Genomic DNA, 24,884 nt, shown 5'->3' on the forward strand with positions numbered 1-24,884 from the left:
AAATATTAAAATATTATCGGATATTAAAAAAAGAATGCTTTCAGTTTTTTTATTGTTCTTTTTTTCAAAAATTTTTCGAATGTAATTTCCTTTCCCTTTAAAAAAAGATTGATCTTTGGAATTTTTAGACTTTTCTTTTATTGAAAGGAACAATGACATTTGTTCTTTTCTTTATAACTTATTGCGAATTATGCTATACTCAGAGCACCAATACTGACATTGATGCATTTTCTGTTTCACAATATCGTTATTTAAATTCTTTTTTTAATTGGTATGTTCTGTTGTTAATATTGAAGTTTTACGGTTAGATATTGATTTTTCTTATAACTTATTTGAATTCCTATTTCAAAAATAAAATTTGTAGTTATAATGTTTTTAACAAAGAAAATCCTCACTGCTGCATTATTCAATCATATTTTGCATCGAAAAATTCTTCAATTCATCTTAAATCAGCGAGTTTCGTCAAAAAAGAAAACATACATATTTTTTGTATTGATAAAAATTCGGAAATTTTCTGCGTATCAACTGTATTTCTTTTTATTGATGAACATTCAAAAAGCCCTTTCTACACTGATTTTGGATTGCTAAATCTAAAAAATATTTCTTTAACGAATGTTGGACGTTCTAAAATCCTTCCTTCTTTAATCGCATCACCTGAGAAAGCGGAATTTTTACCAAATGTGGATGGTTCGATAGACTTAGGCTCTTCAGAAATATCCAGCGCGATTTTTTCTTCTTCATTTTTGGCGTCTTCCCTAATATCAAATGTTGTTATCCGGCAATCACTTTTCAGAAATGTGTCAATTCTATCCTTATCATCCCTTTCAAAAATTGAGTCTCAAAGGAATCATTTATATTCTTTTATAAGTTGCTGCACTTTTTCAAATGTTAACGATGTTTATAATGGTGGCATTACTTATTCACTCAAAAATCCTTTTCATTCGCTGACGTCATTCAACAGCACATTCGAGAAATGCTTCCATACTTCCAACAGGATGTCTAATGAACCAATTATTCAGACAGGAACTAGTGATTCTTTCATACCACTTGAACACCAAGACACATTCGATGAGAACAGCCATCAATTCGAGTGGTGCGAGTGGACATCTGCTAGCGGTGAAGACGGAGGAGCAATCTTTATTCAGAGCTCAATTGGAGCTGGAAGTGAGAGCGTTTCAACATTAACTGTTTCAAATTGTGCTTTCACGAGCTGTTCGACAACAACAACTGGAGGAGCAGGAACAGGAACAGGAACCGGTGCCGGAGGAGCCATCTATGCAAAAGGGATTCTGCGTCTTCAAATCTCTTCCTCCAAATTCGATCAATGCACCTCAGAAACAAACGGTGGCTGCCTTTATGTGCTTCATGTGAAAGAAGTTTCTGTTTCGCAAGCAAATTTCACTGATAGCTCGGCAGGTGAAAGCGGAGGAGGGTTGCATTTCGCAGGAAGTGGCAGTGTGCAAATGAGTGAATGCCTTATGAACAACGTTGCTGCAAATGGAGCAGTTGCAAGCAATGGTGGTGGTGGAATTGTTTTAATTGTTGAAGAGCCTGCAGCAACAAAAAAGCATTCGAATTTAATTGAGAGAGATGAAAGAAGCCGCATGGCATCCGCAGGGAAATTTATTAGGAGCGTTGAAGCTGACAGCGAATTCCGAATAACAAGAAAATACAGCCAGCCTTTACGATCCATGCTTTCAAGTTCAAACGATTTTGTTTCTTCAACAACTTATCATGCAACAAACCAAGAAAGCGCCATTTTTTCCTTCTGCATGTTCCGAGACGTCAGTGCGCAGTCTGGAAAAGGGAATGCTGCGATGCTCACGATGGGCTCTGCTGTATCATCTTCACCTTTTCACTCTTGCTATGCTAAGTCAACCAGCGCAACTTCAACTGCTTCACTTGTTTATTTGACAGACACCAGCTCAGATGCGCCATCAGACTGGCTTCTTTCTGGTGCAATCTTCTATTTGGAAGCTGGCAGTGGAGCAATCGATAGAAGCTGTGGAAGCACGGCTGTTGATCCTTGCAACACATTTGCGCAGATTACAGGGCAATTGGGAACGGATGATAATGTGCTTGTGAGAATCGGTGCTTCTACAATCGAACCAACTGCCACCATTGCGGTTGCTGGGCAGAAGGTCAGTTGTGAAGGCTCAGGAATCACATATTCAGTTATCAAGCTGGATTCTCTTCCACAGTCTTCTTCTTTTGTCAGTGTGACTGGAAACACCGGAAGTTTTGCATTAGAGTCACTTGCAATTCGAACTTCTTTGAGCGATCCGACAACTTATCAATTTTCTGTGACACTGTTTGACATTCAAGCCGGAGCACTTTCATTATCTGAGTGCTCTGTGGATTCTATTGCGCTTTATGATAAATCATTTATTGAATTTGCATCTGGCTCGACACTCCAACTGAGCAATGTGGCATTCTCAAAGATTACACGAATGACCAACGGTGGGTCTGTTATTCAAAAGACACTTTCATCTGAGACATTTGAGCTGAACAATATTTCGTTTGCGAACTGTGGCTGTACAAACGGCAACGGAGGCGCATTGAATGTGGAGATTGACAGCAGCAGTTCTGTCATCATTGGAAGCGCATCCGCAGTTGCGTTTGACACATGCACTGTTTCTCCTACTGAAGAAAATGCAAACAAAGGAGGAGCAATTTTCCTGTCTGTAACAGACTCCTCTGCAAATTTTATTCTGAACAAAGTTTCATTTTCAAACTGTGATGGATGGAAAGGGAAAAACTTATTTATTTCAGCAACATCGTTGAGCGACACTCTTATTTCAACGACTTCATTGGCTTTTGAGATAGAAACAGTAGGTAACTCGACATTTGAGGATTTGTGTGGGAGTGAGGGAGATCCGTCGGTGATTGTTCCTCTGGTGCTGTTTCTGCGGAATTTCAGCGGAGCAGCATTTGTGTCAGGGAGGGACTCAGGCAACGATTTCCGGCTGTGCGGGTTTCGGGACTATCCGTGTGCGACGATTGATGGGGCAGCGGCAGGACGTTTTCCGGAGAGCTTGAGGGAAGTGCGTCTGCTGAACACATTTGTGTTTGGAGAGGAGGTGGAGCTGAATCAACAGAGCTACTCATTTTCCTCAGATCCTGCAAATGCTCCGATTTCAGTGAGCTCATCGACATCTCCGTCAGATTATCTTGTGACGTGTTCAGTTGATGTCACTTTCAAGGGATTGCTTTTTTCGTTGGGTGCTTCGATTGGGAGCAGCACATCATTTGTTGGGAATGAAGGAGGGACGTTCACGCTGCGGGGGTGCTCATTTGGGCCAGCGAGCGAGGGTTCGTCTGTGAGCTACTCTTTTGTGAAAGGAACGGGAGGAAAAATAGTTGTTGCTGATTCGTTTTCTGTTGCGAACAGTGCTTCTGTGCTGTTTGACTCTTGTTCTCTGATTGTTCTGACAGGCAGTTGCGAAGGAGAATTAACAGGATTGGATCTCAGCAGGGTTTCGTCAAATGCAACAGGATCTGGCCTTATCTCATATTCTTCGACTGGATCGCTGAGGATAACAGGGTCAGAATTCGGGGGAGGGACAAGTGGCGGAGCAGCAATTATTTTCTCGACGGGATCGTCGCTGACGATTTCGACGACGACATTTGAGGGGATTGAGTGTGGGAGTGTGGATGGGTGTGCAGTGCATGGCACAGTTGGTACGTCAAAAAGTATCGAATTGTCGAACAACACGTTTACTGACTGTAATGCAACGAGCGGAAGTGGCGGGGCTGTGCATTTGAGTGTGGAAGACACGGGGAGTGTTCGAATTGGGGCAGAAGGGACAGAAACATCATTTGAGAAGTGTAGTGCAGGACAAAATGGAGGGAGTGGGGGATATGGAGGTGCGATCTATGTTTTGTGTGGGGCAGATGCGACAGACATTGTTCTGCGAGACTTGAGTTTTGGAGATTCTTCAGCAGGAACAGGCAACACAGCAGATGTTGGAGGAAATAATTTGTTTATTAATGCTGATAAGATTGATAAAGTTGTTAGCTCGACAAAATTAATGTTCAACAGAGAAGGAATGATAAATGAAGATTTGATGGGAATTGATGGAGGTAACGATGCATTTCTGATACCACTTTCATTGTATCTTGATGAATTCACTCCGCCTGCATATGTTGGCGGAGACAACGCTGCTGATTTTAGCGGATGTGGAATGGCTTCTCATCCTTGTTTGACGATCCTTGGGGCAACAGAACGGTTTGGTGCAGATGAGAAAAGAGAGATTTTGCTTAGCGCTGGATTCGAATTCAGCGAGGAGCAAGCACTGAATTTGGTAGAGTGGGAAATAACAGCAACTGAAGAGAACACACATCTTTCTGTTGTGGCTGGTTCAGCTGGAAGTTTGATTGGGCTGATTGAGACAGACATCACAACAACATTTGGGAAAATTATTTTTGATCTTCCACAGACTCTTTCTCCAAGGACTTCTTTCTTAATTGCCAATTCGCAGACTTTGACGCTCACGAAATGCGGAATAAGTTTTTCTTCTTCCTCTTCATCTCCATCGTCTTCTATTTCAACTCCTTTTCTTACTGTCAGTGGCGGCGCCTCAGCCATTCTCAATGAATTTTCAGCCTCAACGCTTTCTTTCTCAACAGTTTCTGTGTTTTGTGTGGATGCTTCTTCTGCTGCCTCTTGTTTGCATCTCGAAAACGCACAATTTTCTGACTTCACACAACTCGACCACCCAATTTTTGGCATCACTTGTGGAAGCGTTGCGTCATCTGATCCAGCTTTTGCAGTGTTGTCTTTGCATAGTTGTTCATTTACCTCAATCGAAGTTGATCCAACAGACAGTTGCGCATGCCTTTTAGATGGCACATTAACTTTACCTGTTTCTCTGCTGAACTGCACGTTGAGCTTACTTACATCCGCTGGCTCTGCGGAAGGAGGCGGTTTGAAAGTTCAACTCGACACAGGTGGTTCATTGGCAGTCAAAGGAACATCTGCTGAAGAGACTTCGTCAATTTCGCAGTGTTCATGTTCAGCTTCTTCGGGGAAAGGAGGTTTTTTGTTTCTGAACAGCGCTTCCGCAAGCGACAATTTTGAGTTTGCTCAGCTGCTTCTGTCGCAGAATGAAGCGTTTGTGGGGAAGCACATGTATCTCCTCTGCAGCAGCTTGACACAAGCGATTGTTCCAAGTGCGTTCCAGTTTGCGCTGCTGATTGCTGAAGAAGGCAGGGAGAATGCGCTGATAGGGCAGGATACAACGCGCCCTTCCGATTGTGACTTGTACCGGTTTATTGTGGGCTATTTTGCCGAGACAATCGAAGTTGATGGCGGAGCTGGCAGTGATGAGTTGTACTGTGGAGATGAAAATTATCCGTGTGGTACTGTTGATTTCGGCTTTGAGCGCTTCAAACAAGATGCACAGAAAACTTTGGTTATTTCTAGCTCAACGCAGCTGAATGGGGTGCTGGATGTGAGTGATGCAACTGTGAAAGTTAAAGTTGATGCGGTTCTTGTGGATGTAGAGGTTTCCCCATTAATTGATGGCCCTCAGAGTTCTGTTCTTGTTTCTTCTTCAGCAACGAGTTTTGAGTGGATTGCTTTCAAATTGCCTTCGACATTCACTTCGAGTTATGAAGCGCTGATTTTGTTGAATTCGGCTGAGGGCGATTTGAAAGTTGCTTCTTGTACTTTTGCGATGCTTACGGGGCTTACAGATGCTTTGGCTTATCGTCTTATCACTTCGATTGGCAAGCTCCATATTTCATCGACAAACATTGACGGTTTGCAAACAACTGTGCCTTTGTTTGATTTTCCAGTTTCTTCGACAACGCCTTCAACTTCAATTTCTTCATCTTTATCGTCTTTATCGTCTTTGTGTTCATCATCATCTTCTTCTTTTAAGGAATCTTCCAATGCTGATGAATTGTTCACTTTCTTCAATGCCACTTTAACAGACATCACTGTCCCAACAGCAACTTCTCCAGTTCTGTTGGATTCTTCTTTGTCTGCTTCTTTTCTGATTGACGGCTGCAAATTACAGACGCTGAAGTCTCAAAGCAGTCAAGAGGGAGGAGGAATGAAATTAGCATTGCAATCCTCTGGCAAATTTGTACTGAATGACACAACTTTGACTCAATGTGCAGCAGAAAGCTCAACAGAAGGCAAAGGAGGCGGTGTTTTCATTGACTGCTCAGCGGGAACACACGACTTTGAGCTAAAAGAGGTGACATTCACAGATTGCTCTGCTTTCGTTGGGACGAATCTGTTTGTTTTGTCGTCTGGGCTGAACGGGACGATTACTTCGGCACACTTGAATTTTGACTTAACGGAATTTTTGAGCCAAAGAAACGCTTTTGTTGGCAGCGACACGGAACTTACAGAGAAAAGCCTGCTTTTGTTCATTGTGCCAAGGAAAGAGACTTCTGTTTTTGTTTCTTCTTCTTCTTCTTCTGCAGCGGATCTAATTGGCTGTGGAAGCAATGAAGATCCGTGCTATTCATTCTGGAAGGGCATGCAGAACACTGACAGGACATCTGGCTCCACAATACAAGTATCCATCATTGGCAGTGCAGAAATCGAAGACCCGTTTGACTTGTCGCTCTGCTCCGTGGCTTCCAGTGACGCCAGCGCCAAATGCACTCTGTCGTTCATAGCTGCAATTTCTGGTGATTCACACACAAACGTGCTGACAACCACAAATTCCTTGTCATTTGCCAGGATCGTTTTGTCGCTTCCTTCGTCTTTCACAACAGAAGAAGCTGTTCTTGTTACTTCTTCAACAGAAGATGCTGTGCTTTCCTTCGGAGATTGCGTATTTTCCCCTCAAAATTCCGATCACATCACTTTTTCGCTTGTTTTAGTGGATGCCGGCAAGTTCGAAATCAACAATTGCTATCTGACTCTTGCTTCATTTGAATCTCAGCCGTTTCTGTTCAGTCAGTCAGCTGAAATTACACTAAACTCATTTATTGTATCGAGTGTGACGTTGAGTGCTGAACCGCTGTTTAGCTTAACATCTGCTTCAGCAACAACTTCTTCTTCCACTTCTTTTTTATCTTCTTCTGTTTCAAAGCCAAATTCTGATTCAAACGCAGTTTCACCATCATTCACTCTCGAATTATGCAGCTTCTCTGATGTTAGTGCTGTTGATATTGACAAGGCTGCACTTTTATCTTCCATCTCTTCTTCTTCTTCTTCTTCTCAACTCTCAACAACTCTTATCATTGATTCCTGCGATATAACTTCCTCTTCTTCCACTTCAAGCACAAATGGGGGTGCGTTATTAATTTCTCTTTCTGAAACAGGAGCGCTTGTTGTGAATGGCACCACGACAACATCCGGATGCACATGCGAAACCGGATCTGAAGGAAAAGGAGGATTTTTATGCCTGCTTTGTCCAACAGACAACGATAACTTTGCACTGAGTGGGTTAACTTTCTCGTCAAACAATGCATTTGCAGGGAAAGACCTGTTTTTGTCGTGTGCTGACTTGACAACAAAAGTCAGCAGCACCTCATTCGCCTTCGCTTTAGACATCGACGAAGAGCAAAGAGCAAATTCTCTAATTGGAATCGATCGAGCAGGATTCACAGTAAATACTGACTTGTTTATCTTCATCACTGGGCTGAATCTGCATTCACTCGCTGTCAACGGGGAAAGCGGGACAAACGGGGTGTTCTGCGGAGACACAGTGCCGTGCCAGTCTGTTGATTATGCGCTTTCTCTGTTTGGAGGAGAAGGAGAGAGGACTGTTGTGCTGACGGGCAATTCGCCGCTGAAGGCAGAAGTGGCGATGGATCAGCATGTGGTGAAGAGCGGAGTGGAAGAGACAGGAGGAGGAAGTGAAGGAGGAGAAGCTGTGATTGTGAAGGCAGGTTTAATTCTGAGTGATTCAATGACTTCTTCTACAGGAATTGCAATGACAACAGTTGGATCACTTAAGTTTGAGCAGATTGCATTTACGCTTCCTGCTTCCTTTGTGAATGCTATGAATGTGCTGATCTCATCCACCACTGCAGCCAGTGAATTAACTCTTTCTCATTGCAGTTTTGCCAAGCAGACAGATTTCAGCACAGCTGTTTCTTTCTCTTTGGTTGCTTCGTCGAGTGGCAAAGTGATTGTGGATGATGTTTCCTTAAGCTACTTTGAATTCTCTATTTCTCCTTTTGTTTTGTCGCAAACAGCTGAAGTTAGCATAAAGGCGATGATTGTGAATACGATCTCACTCGATCAGATATCCTTCTTTTCTCATCCAACAACAACAGCGTCATCATTCTCATCATCAACAACAGCATTTTCTTCTTCTTCTTCTTCTTCTTCTTTATCTTCTTCAAATCGATTAATAAACGATATAACTCCTTGTCTGAACTTCGAAAATTGCCAATTTAATGGACTCACAACCACAGCTGGAACAACAGTTCCAGCTTTTTCCTCCGTCGCATCCCTCATTTGCCCCCTTTCCATCACAAACTGCACAATCACTGCTCATTCTTCCACCGAAAGCGAAGCCGGTGGGTCGATTCAGCTCGTTTTGAGCGCCGGCGGTTCTTTGAGCGTGAAAGGGGCAGAAGGCGAGGCAATGCAAGTGTCTCAATGTGTCTGCTCAACATCAAGTGGAAAAGGAGGATTTCTGCATTTGCAGTTTGATGATCCAAGGGCAGTTTTTGCAATGGATTCAATTGCATTCCAAGAAAACGATGCTGCCTTTGGCAAAGTGCTCTTTCTGGACGCTGCCGATTTGGGTGCTGTTTTGAGGGAAGAGGCAATCACGTTTGATCTGGAGGCGCTCACAGATGCTGACCTGCAAGGGTTTGAAGACGGATATCGTGTGGATCCTGTACCACTGAAGGCATTTTTGCTGCCTTTTGAAGTACCCGCAAGAGTTGGAGGAGAAAACAAAGCAGATTTCCGGAGATGCGGACTTGTGAGTTATCCGTGTGAAACCATCAGTTTTGCTGCTTCTGCTCGATTTCCTTCTTCTCCACGTGAAATTGCATTGAGTCCGGATTTTGTGTGGGAAGAGGAAATGAAAATGGATTCGTTTGATTGGAGCATCGAATGCAAAGACGAACAGAGCGCAATTGTTGTGTCTTCTCCTTCTGCGCCAACGGTGCAATCATTCATCGAATCAACAAAGTCAAACAAGATTTCCAACATTCTTTTTGCTCTTCCACAAACACTTGGCGGAACAGCTGTGCATCTTGTGAAAGTGACTGCAGAATCACTAAGTCTGGCGAATTGTGGGGTTGCAATGGCAGATGGGGTCACAGATATATCTTTCATTCCATTTTACGTATCGTCTGGAAAGCTGTCATTGTCACTCTTTTCTTCTTCTTCTTCAATTGATTCTTCTTCGTCTTCGTCATTAGTTCTTCAAAATGTCCCACTTGTTTCATTGGAAGGAGTTGATTCTATTGGAATTCTTGACAAAGTTACACTTACTGATGTTACTACGTCATATGAAAGTGGGTTGATTGAACTGAAAACAGACTCCAAGCTGTCAGTTTCTAACTCGCATATAACTTTCCCGAGTGCTCCTTCGTCTTCTCCATTCATTTCTTCTTCTGCTGCGAAGGAAATCACAATCATAAACACAGAATTAAGCAACTTTTCGCGCGCAGACAAAAACGGCGGAGCGATTGAATGTGATTTGAAAGAAGGGGCTTTATTGGCATTGGAAGGAGCATCGTTTTTGAGTTGTGTTGCAAACGGAGGAAATGGCGGAGGTTTGTGGGTGAAGATGCAGCAGGGCTCATCTTTCAGCATTGCTAATTCAACAGGAAATGCTGAAGAAAGTGAAGGAGATGAAGGAGAAGGAGAAGGAGAACAGAAAGTTAGCAGCTTTGGAGCTTGTGAAGCGAAGAAGAAAGCAGATGACACTTTGGGTTATGGAGGCGGTTTATTCTTGTCTTTAGATGATGAAGCAACAGACTTTATGCTGAAAGATGTAACATTCAATGAATGCAATGCAGAAAATGAAGGAAAAAATATTTTCGTATCAGCAAATGAATTTGTCGCTCTTTCCCTTCAAACAAAGTTTTTGTTTGGCGCTGATTTGACCGTTTTAGATGAATTGAATGGCTTTGAAAGATCAACCACAGACGAAACATATTGCATTCCTCTTGTTGTGTTCCTCCGTTCATTTTCTGAGCATTGCTATGTCAGCCAGTTATCAGGGCACGATTTCAGCGGGTGTGGCTTTAGCGATGTTGCGTGCCTTTCAATCGAAAAAGCAGTTGATGTACGATTTGCTGATATGAAAAGGCAGATTGTGATGGCAGATCCGTTTTTGTGGGAGAAAGAGATAGAACTTGATCAGTCTGAGTGGGAAATATCATACGAAAATCCAACTGTTGCCACAATTAGCCCAAATCCAGCGCCAACTCAAGACTCTTTCATTCATTCCACACAAAACTCCAAACTCACAAACATTTCCTTTGAAGTTCCCGCTTCTTTATCTGGTTCTGCCTCTTCTCTCATTTTGAATGAAGACAACTTGCTCAGCTTGAATATCTGCATTTTTGCTTTGTCCGCCAGCGAAACTGGGAGTGTGGGGTATTCTCTTCTTTCTGTGAGCTCTGGTTCAATTCTGCTGACAAGCTGTTCAATTGGCAGCATTTCGTTCACTGTTGCTCCGCTTCTATGTTCGGCTGATTCTGTTGAATGCAAATTGAATACGACGACTTTCTCTTTGATTGACCTTACAGGCTGCAGACTCATTGAAAACGCAGGAAATTCCTTGGAATTGGTTGACTGCGAATTCATAAATGTAACTTCTGATTTGGAAGGCAGTGTATTTTCTTTGAATGTAGCAGGCACGCAGACTGTGAGTATAACAGGCGGAAAATGCGAAAATTGTTCAGTTTCTGATGGAATTGACGGAGGTGCGTTTGCATTGAACTTGGCAGGAACAGGAAGCATTGAAGTAGATGGGATTGAGTTCAGCCAATGCAAAGCTCCAAATGCAAAAGGAGGTGCAATAAAACTTATCATTGACGATAGCAGCGAAGAAAATTCATTGAATTTCAAACTGCACAACTTGAAGTTTGAAGCAGATGAAGCAGCTATTGGTGTTGATGTGTATGTTGAATGTTCAGATGCCCTGGGAATGATGAAGAACGAACAATGGAGCGGAAGTACGGGCACGGAGAAGGAGTCAATTTGGGTGTATGACACAACACTTTCAGAGGGGACATCGATTCTTTTGCTGTTCAATAAGCCATCAACCAGCAAGATTGTGACGGCAAGTAATGGAGAAGATTTGCTGGCTTGTGGAAGCGCAGAATATCCGTGCAAAAGTGTGGAGAGAGCGAAAATTGAGCTGGAGAGATTTACATATTCGACAATAGAAGTGGCTGATACATCTGTTTTGGAGAACGAAATCAACTTCGAAGGAAAGAAGTTGACTTTGAATGGAGCGGCAAAAACACAAAAGACTGTTTTGGTTTCGTCAGATGGGCGTATTCTCAATGAAGTACCAACATCGTCATCGCAAATTGAAACCAAAATTGAGTATTTGATTTTCTCGCTTCCAGCATCCTTAACCACAAGCAGTGAATTCATCTTGTCAAGCAACGCAAACACAGCCATAAACTTCTGCTCATTTGCAGCAACTTCTGCTGTTACGCCTGTTGAATATCTGCTTTTGAATGTTGCGTCAGGCACATTTTCTATCAGTCATAGTTCATTGAAACAAATCAAGCTGCAAAATGGTGCATTCATCTTTAGCTATGCTGCATCCACAACTATTGCCAATTCAGAATTTGACTCCATTCAATTGCTAAAGAGCTTGTTTACAATGTACGAGCCAGCCACACGCACTGGAAATGCTGTTCAGACACTCACAATTCAAAGCAGCAACTTCAAAAACATCTCAGAAACGAGCACTTCCTCTGCATCTCCTTCTGTTTTACTCTCTCCTTCTGCAACTGTTCCGCTTGATTTGCACATCGATGATTGCTCATTTGATCAATGCACAGCACCATCGTGCGAGAAAGGAGGAGCGATTTACTTCTGTTACTCGAATGAAACGCGCTTTGTGGTTGAAAACTCGAACTTCACAAACTGCTCCACCAATGCTGGGAACGGAGGCGGAGTTTATATCGAATGTGAGCCAGAGTCATTCCCATTGAACCAGCAGGAGCTGAACTTTGAGATTCGCGATGTGTACTTTGCAGACAACGCAGCAACGTGTGGTAGGGATGTTTTCATTGTTTCAGACCAATTAAACAATTTGAACGACAGCCACTTCAACCTCAACTATTCGATGTCCACATTTCTTGTGGGGAATGCCATTGAAGGAACAATTGATGAGAGTGAACCAGATTCAGTCGAAGATTTGGTGCCTCAAATACAGATCTTCCGAGCAGCTTCTGTTATGTGCTCTTCCAACGGCAATATTTCTGCGAGTAACGGAAGAAACTGTGGTATGCAGTCGAATCCGTGCTTGACGGTATCCGGTGCTCTGAATCATCTGTGGGGCCGCTCAGGAAAAGTGGAGATTCAGGCACAGTCGCACTTCGAGGGGAGAGAAACGCTTTCTTCGGTATCTGTTGTTCCGTATGCTTCGACTGCAGGAAACAACAGCGCAACTATCTTGTTTAATCAGACGTTGAATATGACGGCAGTTGGAATGTCAACGATTGTCACTCAGAATGAATGCTCTTTCAAACAGATTGTGTTTTTATTTGACCGACAGTACAGCTCACAGGACAGCTCTCTCTTTTATCAGCAAAACGGGAAACTCAACTTCGATTCTTGCTCTTTCTCTGCTGGCACTTTTGCAGGCTTTGCAGTCAATCACAGTTTTGTTTCAGTTGGCGGTGGGGCTTTTGTAGCAAAGCAGATGACGATCAAAGGATTTCGAATGTCTTCTTCTGCTTTTGTTCTCAACAGGGGATGTTCGGGTGATTTCAGCAAAGTTGCAGTTGATTCTGTTACTTTTGCTAATTCTTCTCATTTTGTGTTAGCTTCGAATGGAAAACTGACTGTTAACACAGCAAATATGACGAATCTGAACATGGCAGACGACCTTTTTGCACTGAAAACAGCTGAAAATGTGACTCTTTCGCGAATAACAGCACGAAATGTGTACTTCTCCTCTGGTTGCCTGATCAGCTTGAAGAAAGAAAGCAGAAGCAATTTGAATGAAGCTTCACTCAAAACATCGAATGAGCATGCATTTTCTGTTGCATTGGCCGATGAAACGTCTCTCTTTCTGCTTTCTTCGAGTTCTTTTTCAAACATCTCAACGCGCTCTTCGCTTTCTCCTGCCATTTTGCTGGCTGAACAGATAAGTAGCAGCATTTCTGTAAAAAGTATTGATTGCACTTCTTGTTCTTCATTGTTTTTGGAAGGAAGCGTAATTTCGATGAAGAACTGTGGAGATGTTACAATGGATGCTGTTAGCTGTGATGGCGGTATTGTTACTAGTGATTCGAATGATAATGAATTGATCTCACAAACGGATGAAGATTACTTAGAATTAATTCAAACCTTTTCTTCTTCTTCTTCTTCTTCTTCATTTCTTTCAAAAATTTCTCACGCAGGACAAAACTCACATGAAGAAGTCTGCGAATGGACTGGTTCTGCCATCAGCTTGATGAATTGCTTTGCTTCTCTCAATTCGCTGAAATTGAACAACTTTTCTTCTGGTGCATTGTCTTTCACTGACTCAGCAATCAACCTCACTCAGCTGTATTTGATCAACAACGGACCAAAATTAGCTAATTTTGGATCCACAAGGAGGAATATTTTGTGCAAAGGAAACAATTTAGATGCGGAATATTTGAATTTGGTGAGTGTGAAAGGAGGAGATGGAAGTGGAGCTAATTCTTCTCTTTGGATTTTGAATAAAGGCTGCAATTTGAAAGGAATTGCATCGGAAGCCATTTCGTCGTTTTATATTCCACAACTCAGTTCGGCAACTGCGGAGGAAGTTGGAGAGACGTATAAAATAACGTTTAATGGGCACAATCTGTATCCTTGCTATTTGGCATATCAAGTGAGCTTTGTGGATGACAAAACAAGTGTGAAATTTTTTTATATAATTTTATGTACTTTTCATATTTTCTATATATATATTTTTATATTGATACAAATGTTTATATAAATAAATATATTAATTTATTTAGATTCCATAAGTGATCAATCACGCGAATCAAACTTATCCAACAATTTCTCCACATCAATTTCTTCTTCCTCTTCCTCCTCCTCCTCCTCCTCCTCCTCCTCCTCCTCCTCTCTTCTTTCTGAAGAATCGCCTACAATTTCCCAATATTCTTTTTCTGATTCTGGCTTCATCAACGAAACAACAGCGGTTGGCTTTGTTCCATCGTCTGCAATTAATCCTCATCGAAGCAGCAAAAAAGTGGCCGTTTCGCTTATATTCTCTGCTTCTTTCCCGCTCCAGGCTTCCACAGCCACAATAGAGACGCAACGTATTGTTGTATTAAATAGCACAGCGATTGATGCAGATGACGGAAAGAACAAAACGGATCCTAGTGATGGAGGAGATGAAAGGATAACTGAATCACCAAACGAACAATCAGGCAAAAAGGTGAAGCAGATGAAGACAATGATGGTCGTTTCTATTGTTGTTATTGCAGTTGTTGTGGTGATTGTGGTTGTGCTGGTTGTTGTGTGTGTTATTGTGTGGCGTGTGCAGGCCAGCCACAACAAGAAAATGGCCAGCATTTACGCGTCAGATGAGGTCGGTTTGGCGGCTTCTGGAAGGGACTCTGGAAATGGCAATTGCAGTTCACGAACAAGACTGACAGAGACGAGTGTTTCTGAACCGCCGAGAGAAAGCATAGGAGAAAGAGCAGCGGGAACAACTTGGGATTTTGATAGTGTTGAAAACGAGATGAAGGCTGTTGCGAATCCCGTGGCAGCAAACCGCCGTTCTGCTTCTTCGACTGCTCGTTCGACGTAATCTGCTTTTTGTTCTTCTCCTTTCCCTTCCTTTTCTTTTCTTTCAAATTCTTCTTTGCTTCTAAGTTTATCGATCTGGTTTTAATTCTATTTGTTTTGACTTAACTTTTAATCGTTGTGAATCCTGATATGACTTTGCTCTAATAAAATATTATGAGATTTTTGTTTTATATTAACAAATCATTTCATTTATATGTTTAATTTTATTGTTCTAAATTTCGGTTCTTCTCCTCGATGTTGTTAAACTTAGTTTGTTTTCCATTGTTTATTTCTTTTTTTCATCTTTTTTATTCCTTATTCACTATATTTTTTAAAACAATTGATGAAGTTATTAGCATTTTTAAGTTATCTAAGATTTTCTATTTTCATTTATAATTCAAAAAAACTTGAACTTATAAAAATTAATTCTTTTTTTGAATAAATGGTTGTAAAAATCAAAATAAAAGATTTGTTAATAAGCCTGAGATTTATAATTATTTATTTTAATCAATTGCAGAGCAAAAAATGAAAATAAAAATGGTTGAAATTACAGAATATAATTCTTCCTTCAATAAAAAAAAAATCAAAAAATGCAATAATAACAAGTTATCAATGTTCAAGAAAAAAAAGGATAAAAATTATTTAAAATGATAAAAGTTTTATTCTTTAACGATTCGTTTTAATTTTTAAAATCATACACACAAAACAACATCTAAATACATAAATAAATACCTTGTCGCATTCAGAACAATTTTTATGTTATTTTCTTTTTTCTTTTTTTCCCCAATAAAACATTCAGAGTTAGTAGAAAACACGAGGTGCACGCAGAGAAGTAGGAACTGTTGTCCATCTTACAAAATGCTCTTCATTAGCTCTCCCTTCTCTTCCTTCTTCTTCCTCTTCATTCACATTCCTTTCCTCTCTTTCTCCTCCTCCTCCTCCTCCCATTCTTTCTCCCTCTTCTGCATTTTCCATCTCTTCACCTTGTCTTGGAAGCTTTGTGATCGTAACAGCAGAACTATCTCCAGGTGCCAAGTGTATTTCTCCTTCTTCCACAAGCTGCATCTCAAACTCCTTCCCACTCCCGCTGTCTTCATAGCCCATCTCCGCCTCGCCAAACCCACCGTCATACTCGTCCACACTGATAAACCCGTTCTTCGGCTTCTTCTGTTTCTTCTTCCCGCTGTTTGAGCTGCCTTCGCCTTGCATCGACAGCTTCTTCCTCGAATCTGCAAAGGATTCCATTCTTTTGTACAGAAGCGCTTCACCCGACAGCTTCTTCTTCAGCTTTCCATACAAAAACACTCCAACTATCACCCCAACCACAATGCTTATCCCAATTCCAATCCCTGCTCCAAGCAGAACTGAAGCAGTGGAATACTTCTTGCCATTTCCAGTGCTTGTGTTGTTATTTTCTGTTTCGTTCTTTTTCTCACTAGCATCAATGTGCGTGAAATACACTTGGATGCTTCCAGTTTCTTTGGGTTTTTCGCCTTCTTGTAATGAAATGCTTATGCGAGCTGATTGGTTGAGCTTGATTTCTGCAGTGGATTGCTTTATTCGAGAGGAAAGAGAAAATTCATCAGGAGAAGAAGACGATGAAGAAGAATTAACAGAAAGTTGACTATTCAACAGCGCATTCTTCCTGACAGCGCAATAGAACGCCTCCTTCTCCTCTACCCTCGCCACTGCATATGACTCATTGACGTATTCTGTGATTGGATAATTCCTTTTCTCCGCCTCCGCCCCGTCGCAGAACACGACGAGTGAAGTGGAGCAAGGCAAAAGCAGGCTGCCTCGCAGCTGGTATTCGACAAAGGACTCGTTTGAACGGGAAACAAGCTTGGTGCTCTGGAGCTGGGGAGTGAAGAAGGGAGACAGAGAGGATGAGACAGCTGCTCCGGTAACAGTGCATTTAACGGGGGATATCCAGAGAGAGGAAGGATTGGAAGAGGATGATGAGGAGAAATCGGTTTTGGTATAATAAATATCATCATCATCATTATCATCATCATTATTTTGAAGATAACTCTGTTTTTTGAGATTTCTATTGTTTTCATTCTCATTTTCACTCATCGCCGCTTCTTCTTCCCCAGTTGACATGCTGTTCACCACAACCGCTCCATCTCTGCAGAAAATGTTTCTTCTCACCGATGGATAATCAAGCAGGGATGGGTCATTGTTGTGGAATGTGCAGTCATTCACGACCAGTTTTCCAGACGACACAAACACACCGCCAGAAGATGAATGCGCAAAAACAGAGTGGGAAAGCTTCGCTTCGCAGTTCGAAAGGTACAAAAGAGATGAGCTCCATTCACAAACACCGTCATGCTCATCATAATTGCCATGATCAAATGAAGTTGATTTTTGCTTTTTCAAATTGACTTTAAGTTTATTTTCTTTTACAAAGTCATTTTCTTCTTCATTGATATAATAATTCTTTGGTTTATGCACCGGTTTTATCGCCCCGATGAACGAACACGAACTAATCTCCACATTCCCACTCGACACATACACTGCACAATTCCCTTTTCCCAGCCCAGCCGCAGGCGAAAAAGCTGAAAACACAATTGACACATTCGGTGCTGGCTGGCTGTCGTTCCGCACTTCACAAATAGAAAGCACAGACGCTTCTGTTTGCCCAGTTGCTGCAGTTGTCATTGATTGATCATCAGACACTGTTGAGAGTTTCACAATTTCCTGTGTGAATGAGGAGGATTCGATGATGTATGAGGAAGGCTCAGAGGAGATTGGTGAAGGGTGGACAGGCAGTGGGACAGTAATTAGTGAGCCATTAGAGAAAGTTAAGTGTGATGCTTGAAATAGAGAGAAACGGAAGGAGCTGATGCGGTTGATGATGAACGCAGAGCCAGAAAAGGCAGCAGAATCGATCACGAAACAGGAAATGAGCAAAGTGCCTTGTTCTGATGTGATGAAGGAGAAGGGGAGAAGAATTGGAGATGTGTTAGAAGAAGAAGAAGAAGAAGAAGCGTTTGTGGTGAATGAGCAGTTTGTGAATGTGAATAAATGTCCCTTGTTTCTAATAAGAGTCTGCAAAGATGGAGAAAAAGGCGAAGAAGAAGAAGAATACTTCGACACATCCACTTTCATTGCAATCAAGTCGAAAATGCTTTCCCAAGTGTTTAAAATAACACACGTTGCAGTTGATGCTGCATTTGAAGAAGAAGAAGAAGAGGAAGAGGAAGAGGAAGAAGCAGAAAGATTCACAAACTCCATAAATGCCTGCCTTGAGACAACTTCTTGCTGATACTGGAAATTATCCAGTTTTTCTCTCGAATCCACAAACTCATTTGACATGCCTGTCAAATCCGCTTGCTGTTGAAGCTCAGAAATCCTGTTTTGTCTTTGCGACGCCTTTGAAATGTCTTCATTTGCAGTGATAATCAAGTTGGTTACGTCAATCACACACAAATTGCTGCTGTTATCATCAAAGAAGCCATTCGATGCATCCACTGCATTTCCTGAATATCCTTTGCTTTTCAATCTCTTCTGTGCTAATAAACTTTCCATTTGCCCTGAAACCTCCACTCCATCCACAACCACCACTGTGCTCATGTTTGCCGGCAAAAGATGGTCGAGCGAATTAATTATGGTCCTGCAAGGTTTCTCCGAATCTCCGCCGCATGTTTTGCTATCCTCCGCGCCTTCCACTACAGACGAAACAAACACCTCCTCAAACTGGGACACATTCAAATAAACGTCAAATAAGTCTACAAGTTTGTGTTCTACATCTTCGCTTTCTTCTCCACAAAGCGCATTGTTGTCAAAAAGGCTTTCAACATGCCGGTCAAACATGAAAAATGTTGGTTTGATCACTTTTTTGAGAGAAGGCGCAAGAACAAACAGAATTTTTCCGGCACCAACGCCGTTTGGCTCTGCAAATGTCAAATTGTACAGAAAAACCTGATTTTTTGCTTCTTCCAATGAAATGTAGAAGCAGCCTCCTTTTCCCTCAGAACGTTCACAGGAAAAATGGGAAAATGAACTGCCAGAAACGAAAATGGAAGAAGTTTGCAGCAAATGAGTGCGAATTACACCGCCTTTCATTGAATTATGTGAAGAGCAGGAAGAAAAATTGCAGGCGCTGATGGCAGCGTGGATGGTTGGATAGAGATCTTCATTGGAATGAGAAGAAGAAGAATAAAAAGAAGATGATGAAGAAGAAGTTAATGAAGAATCATAACCATCTCCTTCATTCCTTCCTCTTCCTCTTCCTCTCCCATTCGCATCCGCCTTTGCCGGCTGCTGAAACACCGCAGCGTATTCTCCGTCTGCTTTCACATTGTCAAAAGAGCATTCTTCAAACTGCACATTCACATTGGGCAGAGTGTCAAAGGAATCAACAACAGCTAAGAAGAAAAGAGAGCCTTTTGCGGCTGTGATGTTCTGGAAGGTGGTGTTGGTGAGGGAGAGGAGAGAGAGAGAAGAGGGTTTGTTGGAGAAGGAGGGGGAGGAAGAAGAAGAAAGAGAGGAATAAGAAGAAGAAGAAGAAGAAGAAGAAGAAGAAGAAGAAGAAGAAGAAGAAGAAGAAGAAGAAGAAGAAGAAGAAGAAGAAGAAGAAGAAGAAGAAGAAGAAGAAGAAGAAGAAGAAGAATATGATGATGATGATGAATAAATAGAAGCAGGAGAAGCAGTAAAAGTTGATAAACTCGATGAATGTTTCATCAACAAAGGAGCAAAATACGCAAATTCAATTCCAGAGTGAAAGTCAAGCACGCAATCTTTCACCATCAAATGATCACACGTGAATGAAGAAGCATAAGAAAGCGAAATCAAACTGCGTTTTGTGTTTATCAGAACGATTTGGGTGTTTGTAAGGGTGAGGCTGCCGCTGTAGATGGCAAAGAGACACAAATATGTGAGCACTGGAGGAGAAGGGAGGGGGTTTGGGAGAGAGGAAGAAGAAGAAGAAAAAGAAGAAGAAGAAGAAGAAAAAGAAAAAGAAAAAGAAGAAGAAGAAGAAGAAGAAGAAGAAGATGATGATGATGATGGTGATGATGATGATGAATAAGAATAAGAAGATGATGATGCTGAAGTAATCTCACAATCATCCATCTTCATCTCCCCCTTCTCGTTCCAAAACACCGTCTGCAGAACTTCGTGTTCCTCTGCCATTTTCGGCAGCTCAACGCAAATTGACTGAAATTCCACTCCTCCTTCGCACTCCACAAAACACGTGTTTTCTATCTTCTCCCCAGCTTTCAGCGAAAGTTTTCCCGTTTCGTCGGAAAAACGCAATTTCCCCGAAATTTTGATGTCGGAGAGGAGGATGAAGTCGTTGAGGGTGGCGCTTTCGGAGATGATGAGGTCACGTTGGATTTCATCCTCTTCTGTTTCTTCTTCTGTTTCTTCATTTCTTTCTTCTTTTTCATTGTTTTTGTTAATTTCTTCGTTATTTTCATTCTTCTTCTCATTTTTCATCATCATCATCTTCTTCTTCTCCTTCTCCTTCAAATGTGTCAGCCCAAACGACACACTCTTACACGGCAAAGCTTCATCTCCACACCTCAACATGTCTTCCCCTTTCCCTTCACTCACCACAATCGTGTCGCTTTTAAACATTAAAATGTCAGAAAGAATTAAATCCACGTCTTTCCCCTTCTCCTTCTCGTTTTCTGGGTTTGTGCTTCTCCCCACAAAGCCATTTGCTGTTGAAAGCAGAGAAAAGGCAACTTCATTGAAATCTAATTGTTCTGAATGAGCTGTTTGGTTGAGGTTGAAGAGAGAGAAATAAATGTTTGTGCCAAAATCGGCTTTGTTTCCTTTGAAAGAGAAAAGAGAGAAAGAGAACGAAGAATCAGAAGCGGAAGAGGAGGAGGAAAGGAAGATGAAGCCACCTCTGGTTTTGGTATCGGCATTAGAAGAAGAAGAAAGAGAAGAAGAAGAAAGAGAAGAAGAAGAAGAAGAAGAAGAAGAAGAAGAAGAAGAAGAAGAAGAAGAAAGAGAAGAAGAAGAAGAACTTCCAATTTCACATCCACATTTCACTGCGGATAGCTCTTTCACCTCAAACTTTGTGTTTTCATCTAATTCGACATTGATCGCTCCTCCGTTCAATGAATTTGATTGGCAATTTTCGAAATAGCAATTTTTGAGTGAATAAAAAGCAGAAGGAGAAGCCAAAAGAACAGCTGGACTTTTGCCATTGCTATTTTCAATTCGTTTGATGTTTGAAATGTTTGTGGAAGACAAAACGAAAGTTGTTTGGTCAGCATTAAAATGGGTGATTGTGCTATGTTCGAATTTAATAATAGAAGAAGAAGAAGAAGAAGAAGATGGTGATGATGAAAGTGATGAATACGATGAAGACAATGAAAGAGAAGCAGAAAGAGGGCTAACTTCAAACAAAGCACAATTAGACAGAAAGAATTCTGATATTTTTGTTGCTTCGATCGATAAACTTCCTCTTTTTATCTGAAAAAGAGAAACAGAAAAGGAATTTTGAGCTGAATGAGTGGTATCTGTTGTGATTTGCATGAAGGCAAGTGTCAAGGAAGGTTGAGATGAAAGAGAAGAAGAAGAAGAAGAAAGAGAAGAAGAAGAAGATGATGATGATGATGATAACAATGAAGATGACAATGAAGATGATGAAGTCGAAGCATCAACCACACACAATGCTGCCTCCCTGTTTGTTTGAATGGACGAATTGTGCAAAATTCCGAATTCACGCAATGACAAAGAACCAGAACGGACAAGAAACTGTTGTTTATCTGCTTCTTCATTTATTTTTTCATTGAATCTTTTATTTGATCTTTTATTCTCTCTTTCATTTATTTCTTCATTTCCTCCTTCGTTTTTACGATGCCCACCCAAATTCGTGTGCAATACAACGCTGTTTCTGTCTTCTCCTACAATTTCTATCTCTCTTCCTTCCACCAAAATGCAATGAAACTCATTCTGCAGCTCCTGCTGCGAAACAAGTACGATATTCGCCTTTTCGTGTTTGATGCTATTTTTCAGTGCTAATTCAATCGTGTTACATGCATATTTCTGATTGATCCCACACAAAACATCTTCATTGCTCAATGTTGAACCAGTAAATTCTGAATATTCATTCTTCATTGCCTGCTCCCCAATCCCATTCACTTCATCCACATACACTTTCTCCAGCCCAAAACTAAGCCAAGAATCTTTCAACATATAATCAGTACCATTCTTCAGTATAAGTCTCTTTGTTTTTTCAAATGGATTAGTTTCGTCATTCTTTGGTGAAGAGAACGAAGAATAGCAATTCGAAAACAGATTTTTTTTTATCATTTGGTCTGAATCATCAACAAACACATCTGTTCCGTAGGAGCCACTTTTCTCTCCCAAATACGAATTCAGAAAAACGCAGTATTCAAACAGGATTGCTAGCTCGCTTAGCGCTTCAGGGATAACAAACGAAGGGCCAAGAACAACATAGCAACTTCCTCCGCTTCCCCTCTTCTTGTTCCCGTTGCTCTCAAACTTGTTGTTCGAACAGCACACCCAGCTTCTCCCTGAAGCAGAATTTCCCATTGGGGGAGAAGACAAATATACAGCTCCTCCTCCAAACTCTTCTCCTTCGTCTTCGTCTTCTCCTTCTCCTTCTCCTTCTCCTTCTCCTTCCTGATTTCTTTGCTGTGTTGGCGGTTTATCTGGTTCTTTTGGCTCGTCTGGAACATTCGTGTAGCATGAAATGAACTTCGAGTCATAAATAAGGCATTTGTTCCCTTCTTCATTCGAGTCAAGCTTTTCATTAGATTTTTTCCCCTTTTCATTGAAATATCTCAAAGTTCCCATTTTATTTGAAGTGCATTCTTCGACAGCAACCGCTCCGCCTTTGCAGCTGCTTCTGCAGTCTTCGAAGCGGCACGCCTCGACACAGAAATCGTAGCTAACTTTCTTTGCATGTACAGCACCGCCCACACCGCCAATTGAAGAAGAAGAAGAAGAAGAAGAAGAATCAGCATAGATTTTTCTGAAAAACTGAGAAAATTTGTTTGCTGTGTTTGCAACACCACCGCATGAGCAGTTCAGAAAAGCGCATTTTTGAATCGTCATGCTTTTCACGCTGTCTGCCTCGATAGCGCCTCCGCTGTCTGACGCAGTGCACTTGCTGAATTGGCAATCGTTCACAGTGAGCGTCGAATCTGGCTGCGAGGAGAAGAAGATTGCACCACCAGACGGAGAAATATCAGAATCAGCAGTTGAAGTGCAGCCTTCGAAGCTGTCTTGTGTGAATGTTGTGTTGGTGGTGATTGATGTCTGTTCGCGGTGCACTTCGTTTGGAGACGAAGTTCGAAAGCAGCGCAGATAGGTGTTGTTGCGAGAGAGAAACGTGAATGTTTGGGGCAATGAAGATGATGATGAAGGATTGATTGATGGAATGATACCTCCATAAAACACATCCTCAACATCTGAAAAAGTGCTTCCGAAAATAACAATATTTTTGTTGCTGCTTGACGAGTCAATTTGCCCATCATTTGCCTTCTTCGTTGTTATTGTTATGTTTTTAAAGCTGCTCTTTGAAATAGATAAGGAGCCGATGGATTCCATTGAAAGAAACGGAGAGGAATCTAGCTGGAATGAAGAAAATGTCGAAGTTTCCAATATTAACGATCCTACCGGTATTGAAATTTCTTGTATGAAAGATAAAGAGATAAGAGGCTGTATCAACGCCACGCCATTTATTTGTTGAAAAGAAGTATTTTTCAATGTTATATCACTTCCACAAGAAGAAAATATACTTTTTGTCCATTTATCCAGATCCAAAAAGAAGCATGATGATAAAGACAATGTAGATAAGTTGCAGACAAAAGAAGAATCAACGGTATTGCGCTTCATAATGGTTAAATTAGAAATCATCAAAGATGAATTTTTAGCAATGAAAGACGTGGAAATGCAGTTTCTTCCGGAATTGATACCACCACCATCGCAATCTGTAATTGGAAAATCACCTGTAATATTCAGGCTGACTGAAATTTTTTGTGAATCTTTAAAGAAAATAACAATTTTAACATTCATAAAAAAATGCATATTCATCAACCAAAAGCACATAAGCATTTTTAATAATAAATAGGAAATAAGCAAACATTCGACATTTACTGGCTGAATGCAATTAGAAGGCAAAGAAGAATATATAAAACTGTTTTCCTCATTCTCAATAAATTGGTGTGATGCAGAAACAGAGCGAGAAAATACAAGAAGAAAAATTTGAGTAAATACGCCACAGATGGCCATCATGAAATATATGCGCTTAATTTCAAGAAAAATATAAATCTTTCAGGCTATGTAGATCTACCCATAATAATGCTTTTGACAGAAAAAGAAGAAATTTTGCGTGGAGAAATCGGGATAGAACGGAAAAATAACTTTCATATGATTTATGAAGGATATTAGAAAAGTTCTTTAAGAGGATTGGTACTATTTATGGAATTTTTTTATAAAAATGCGAGTGAAGTTATAAACATATAGCGAATAATACTTGCGTTCAAGCTTTTTTTGTTCAAAGCATGAAAAAATTGGTTCACATATAACATTATTCAACTTGACCAGATTTGGAAAAATTTGGGTTTTTCTTATCTGCAATAAGCCCTCATTGATGTTATTACAAAAAGAATTGTGGCATTCCATTTGTGTCTGAAAATGAACACATTTAAATTGAATATATGGGTGATTATTTTTGAAATCAAATTTTCTCTATCAAAATTTTCTGTTCCAAAAATTCACTTGATTATTTACAAATGAATTCTGAAAAATGAAAAGGCTTATTAGAGACATCTGCATCTTTATTTGAGCCAAAACATTAGTTTTCAAAATAGTTGTGATTATTTTTGCATCTAAATACAAAATATCTTCCATATGACAAATAAACTTTGAAAAACATACACACCGAAATAAATTCTGATTTCAAAAATAATCACCCATATCGAACATAAAAAGCTTATAAAAATTACAAAATTTTATAATGAAAAAGCCAAAAGAAATATTTCCACCCAGATACAAATAA

The 24,884-nt window shown here is 40.8% G+C and overlaps 2 protein-coding genes across 2 annotated transcripts; one reads left to right on the forward strand and one right to left on the reverse strand.

Annotated features, from left to right (window-relative positions):
• Positions 1–995: 995 nt before the first annotated feature.
• Positions 996–15,315, forward strand: MONOS_11147 (uncharacterized protein; the record flags this gene model as incomplete). The annotated part of the gene is made up of 2 exons (XM_067863653.1): positions 996–14,010; positions 14,116–15,315. The coding sequence occupies 2 exons, from the start codon at positions 996–998 to the stop codon at positions 14,913–14,915; spliced, it is 13,815 nt and encodes a 4,604-aa protein (XP_067725279.1). The 3' UTR covers positions 14,916–15,315.
• A 51-nt stretch (positions 15,316–15,366) lies between these two features.
• MONOS_11148fu11149 (uncharacterized protein) lies at positions 15,367–24,174 on the reverse strand. The gene is made up of 2 exons (XM_067863654.1): positions 23,968–24,174; positions 15,367–23,868 (listed from the first exon to the last, which is right to left on the reverse strand). The coding sequence occupies exons 1-2, from the start codon at positions 24,116–24,118 to the stop codon at positions 15,695–15,697; spliced, it is 8,325 nt and encodes a 2,774-aa protein (XP_067725280.1). The 5' UTR covers positions 24,119–24,174; the 3' UTR covers positions 15,367–15,694.
• Between the last annotated feature and the right edge of the window lie 710 nt (positions 24,175–24,884).

The sequence above is a fragment of the Monocercomonoides exilis genome (assembly GCF_001643675.1).
Source record: "Monocercomonoides exilis strain PA203 chromosome Unknown scaffold29-1213020, whole genome shotgun sequence".
NCBI lineage: Eukaryota > Preaxostyla > Oxymonadida > Polymastigidae > Monocercomonoides > Monocercomonoides exilis.

Coding starts and splice junctions, on each gene's coding strand:
- MONOS_11148fu11149 (XM_067863654.1), bottom strand. CDS start 24,118: ATGATGGCCATCTGTGGCGTATTTACTCAAATTTTTCTTCTTGTATTT. Junction 23,869..23,967: donor TCAGCCAGTAAATGTCGAAT/GTTTGCTTATTT, acceptor TTTTCTTTAAAG/ATTCACAAAAAATTTCAGTC.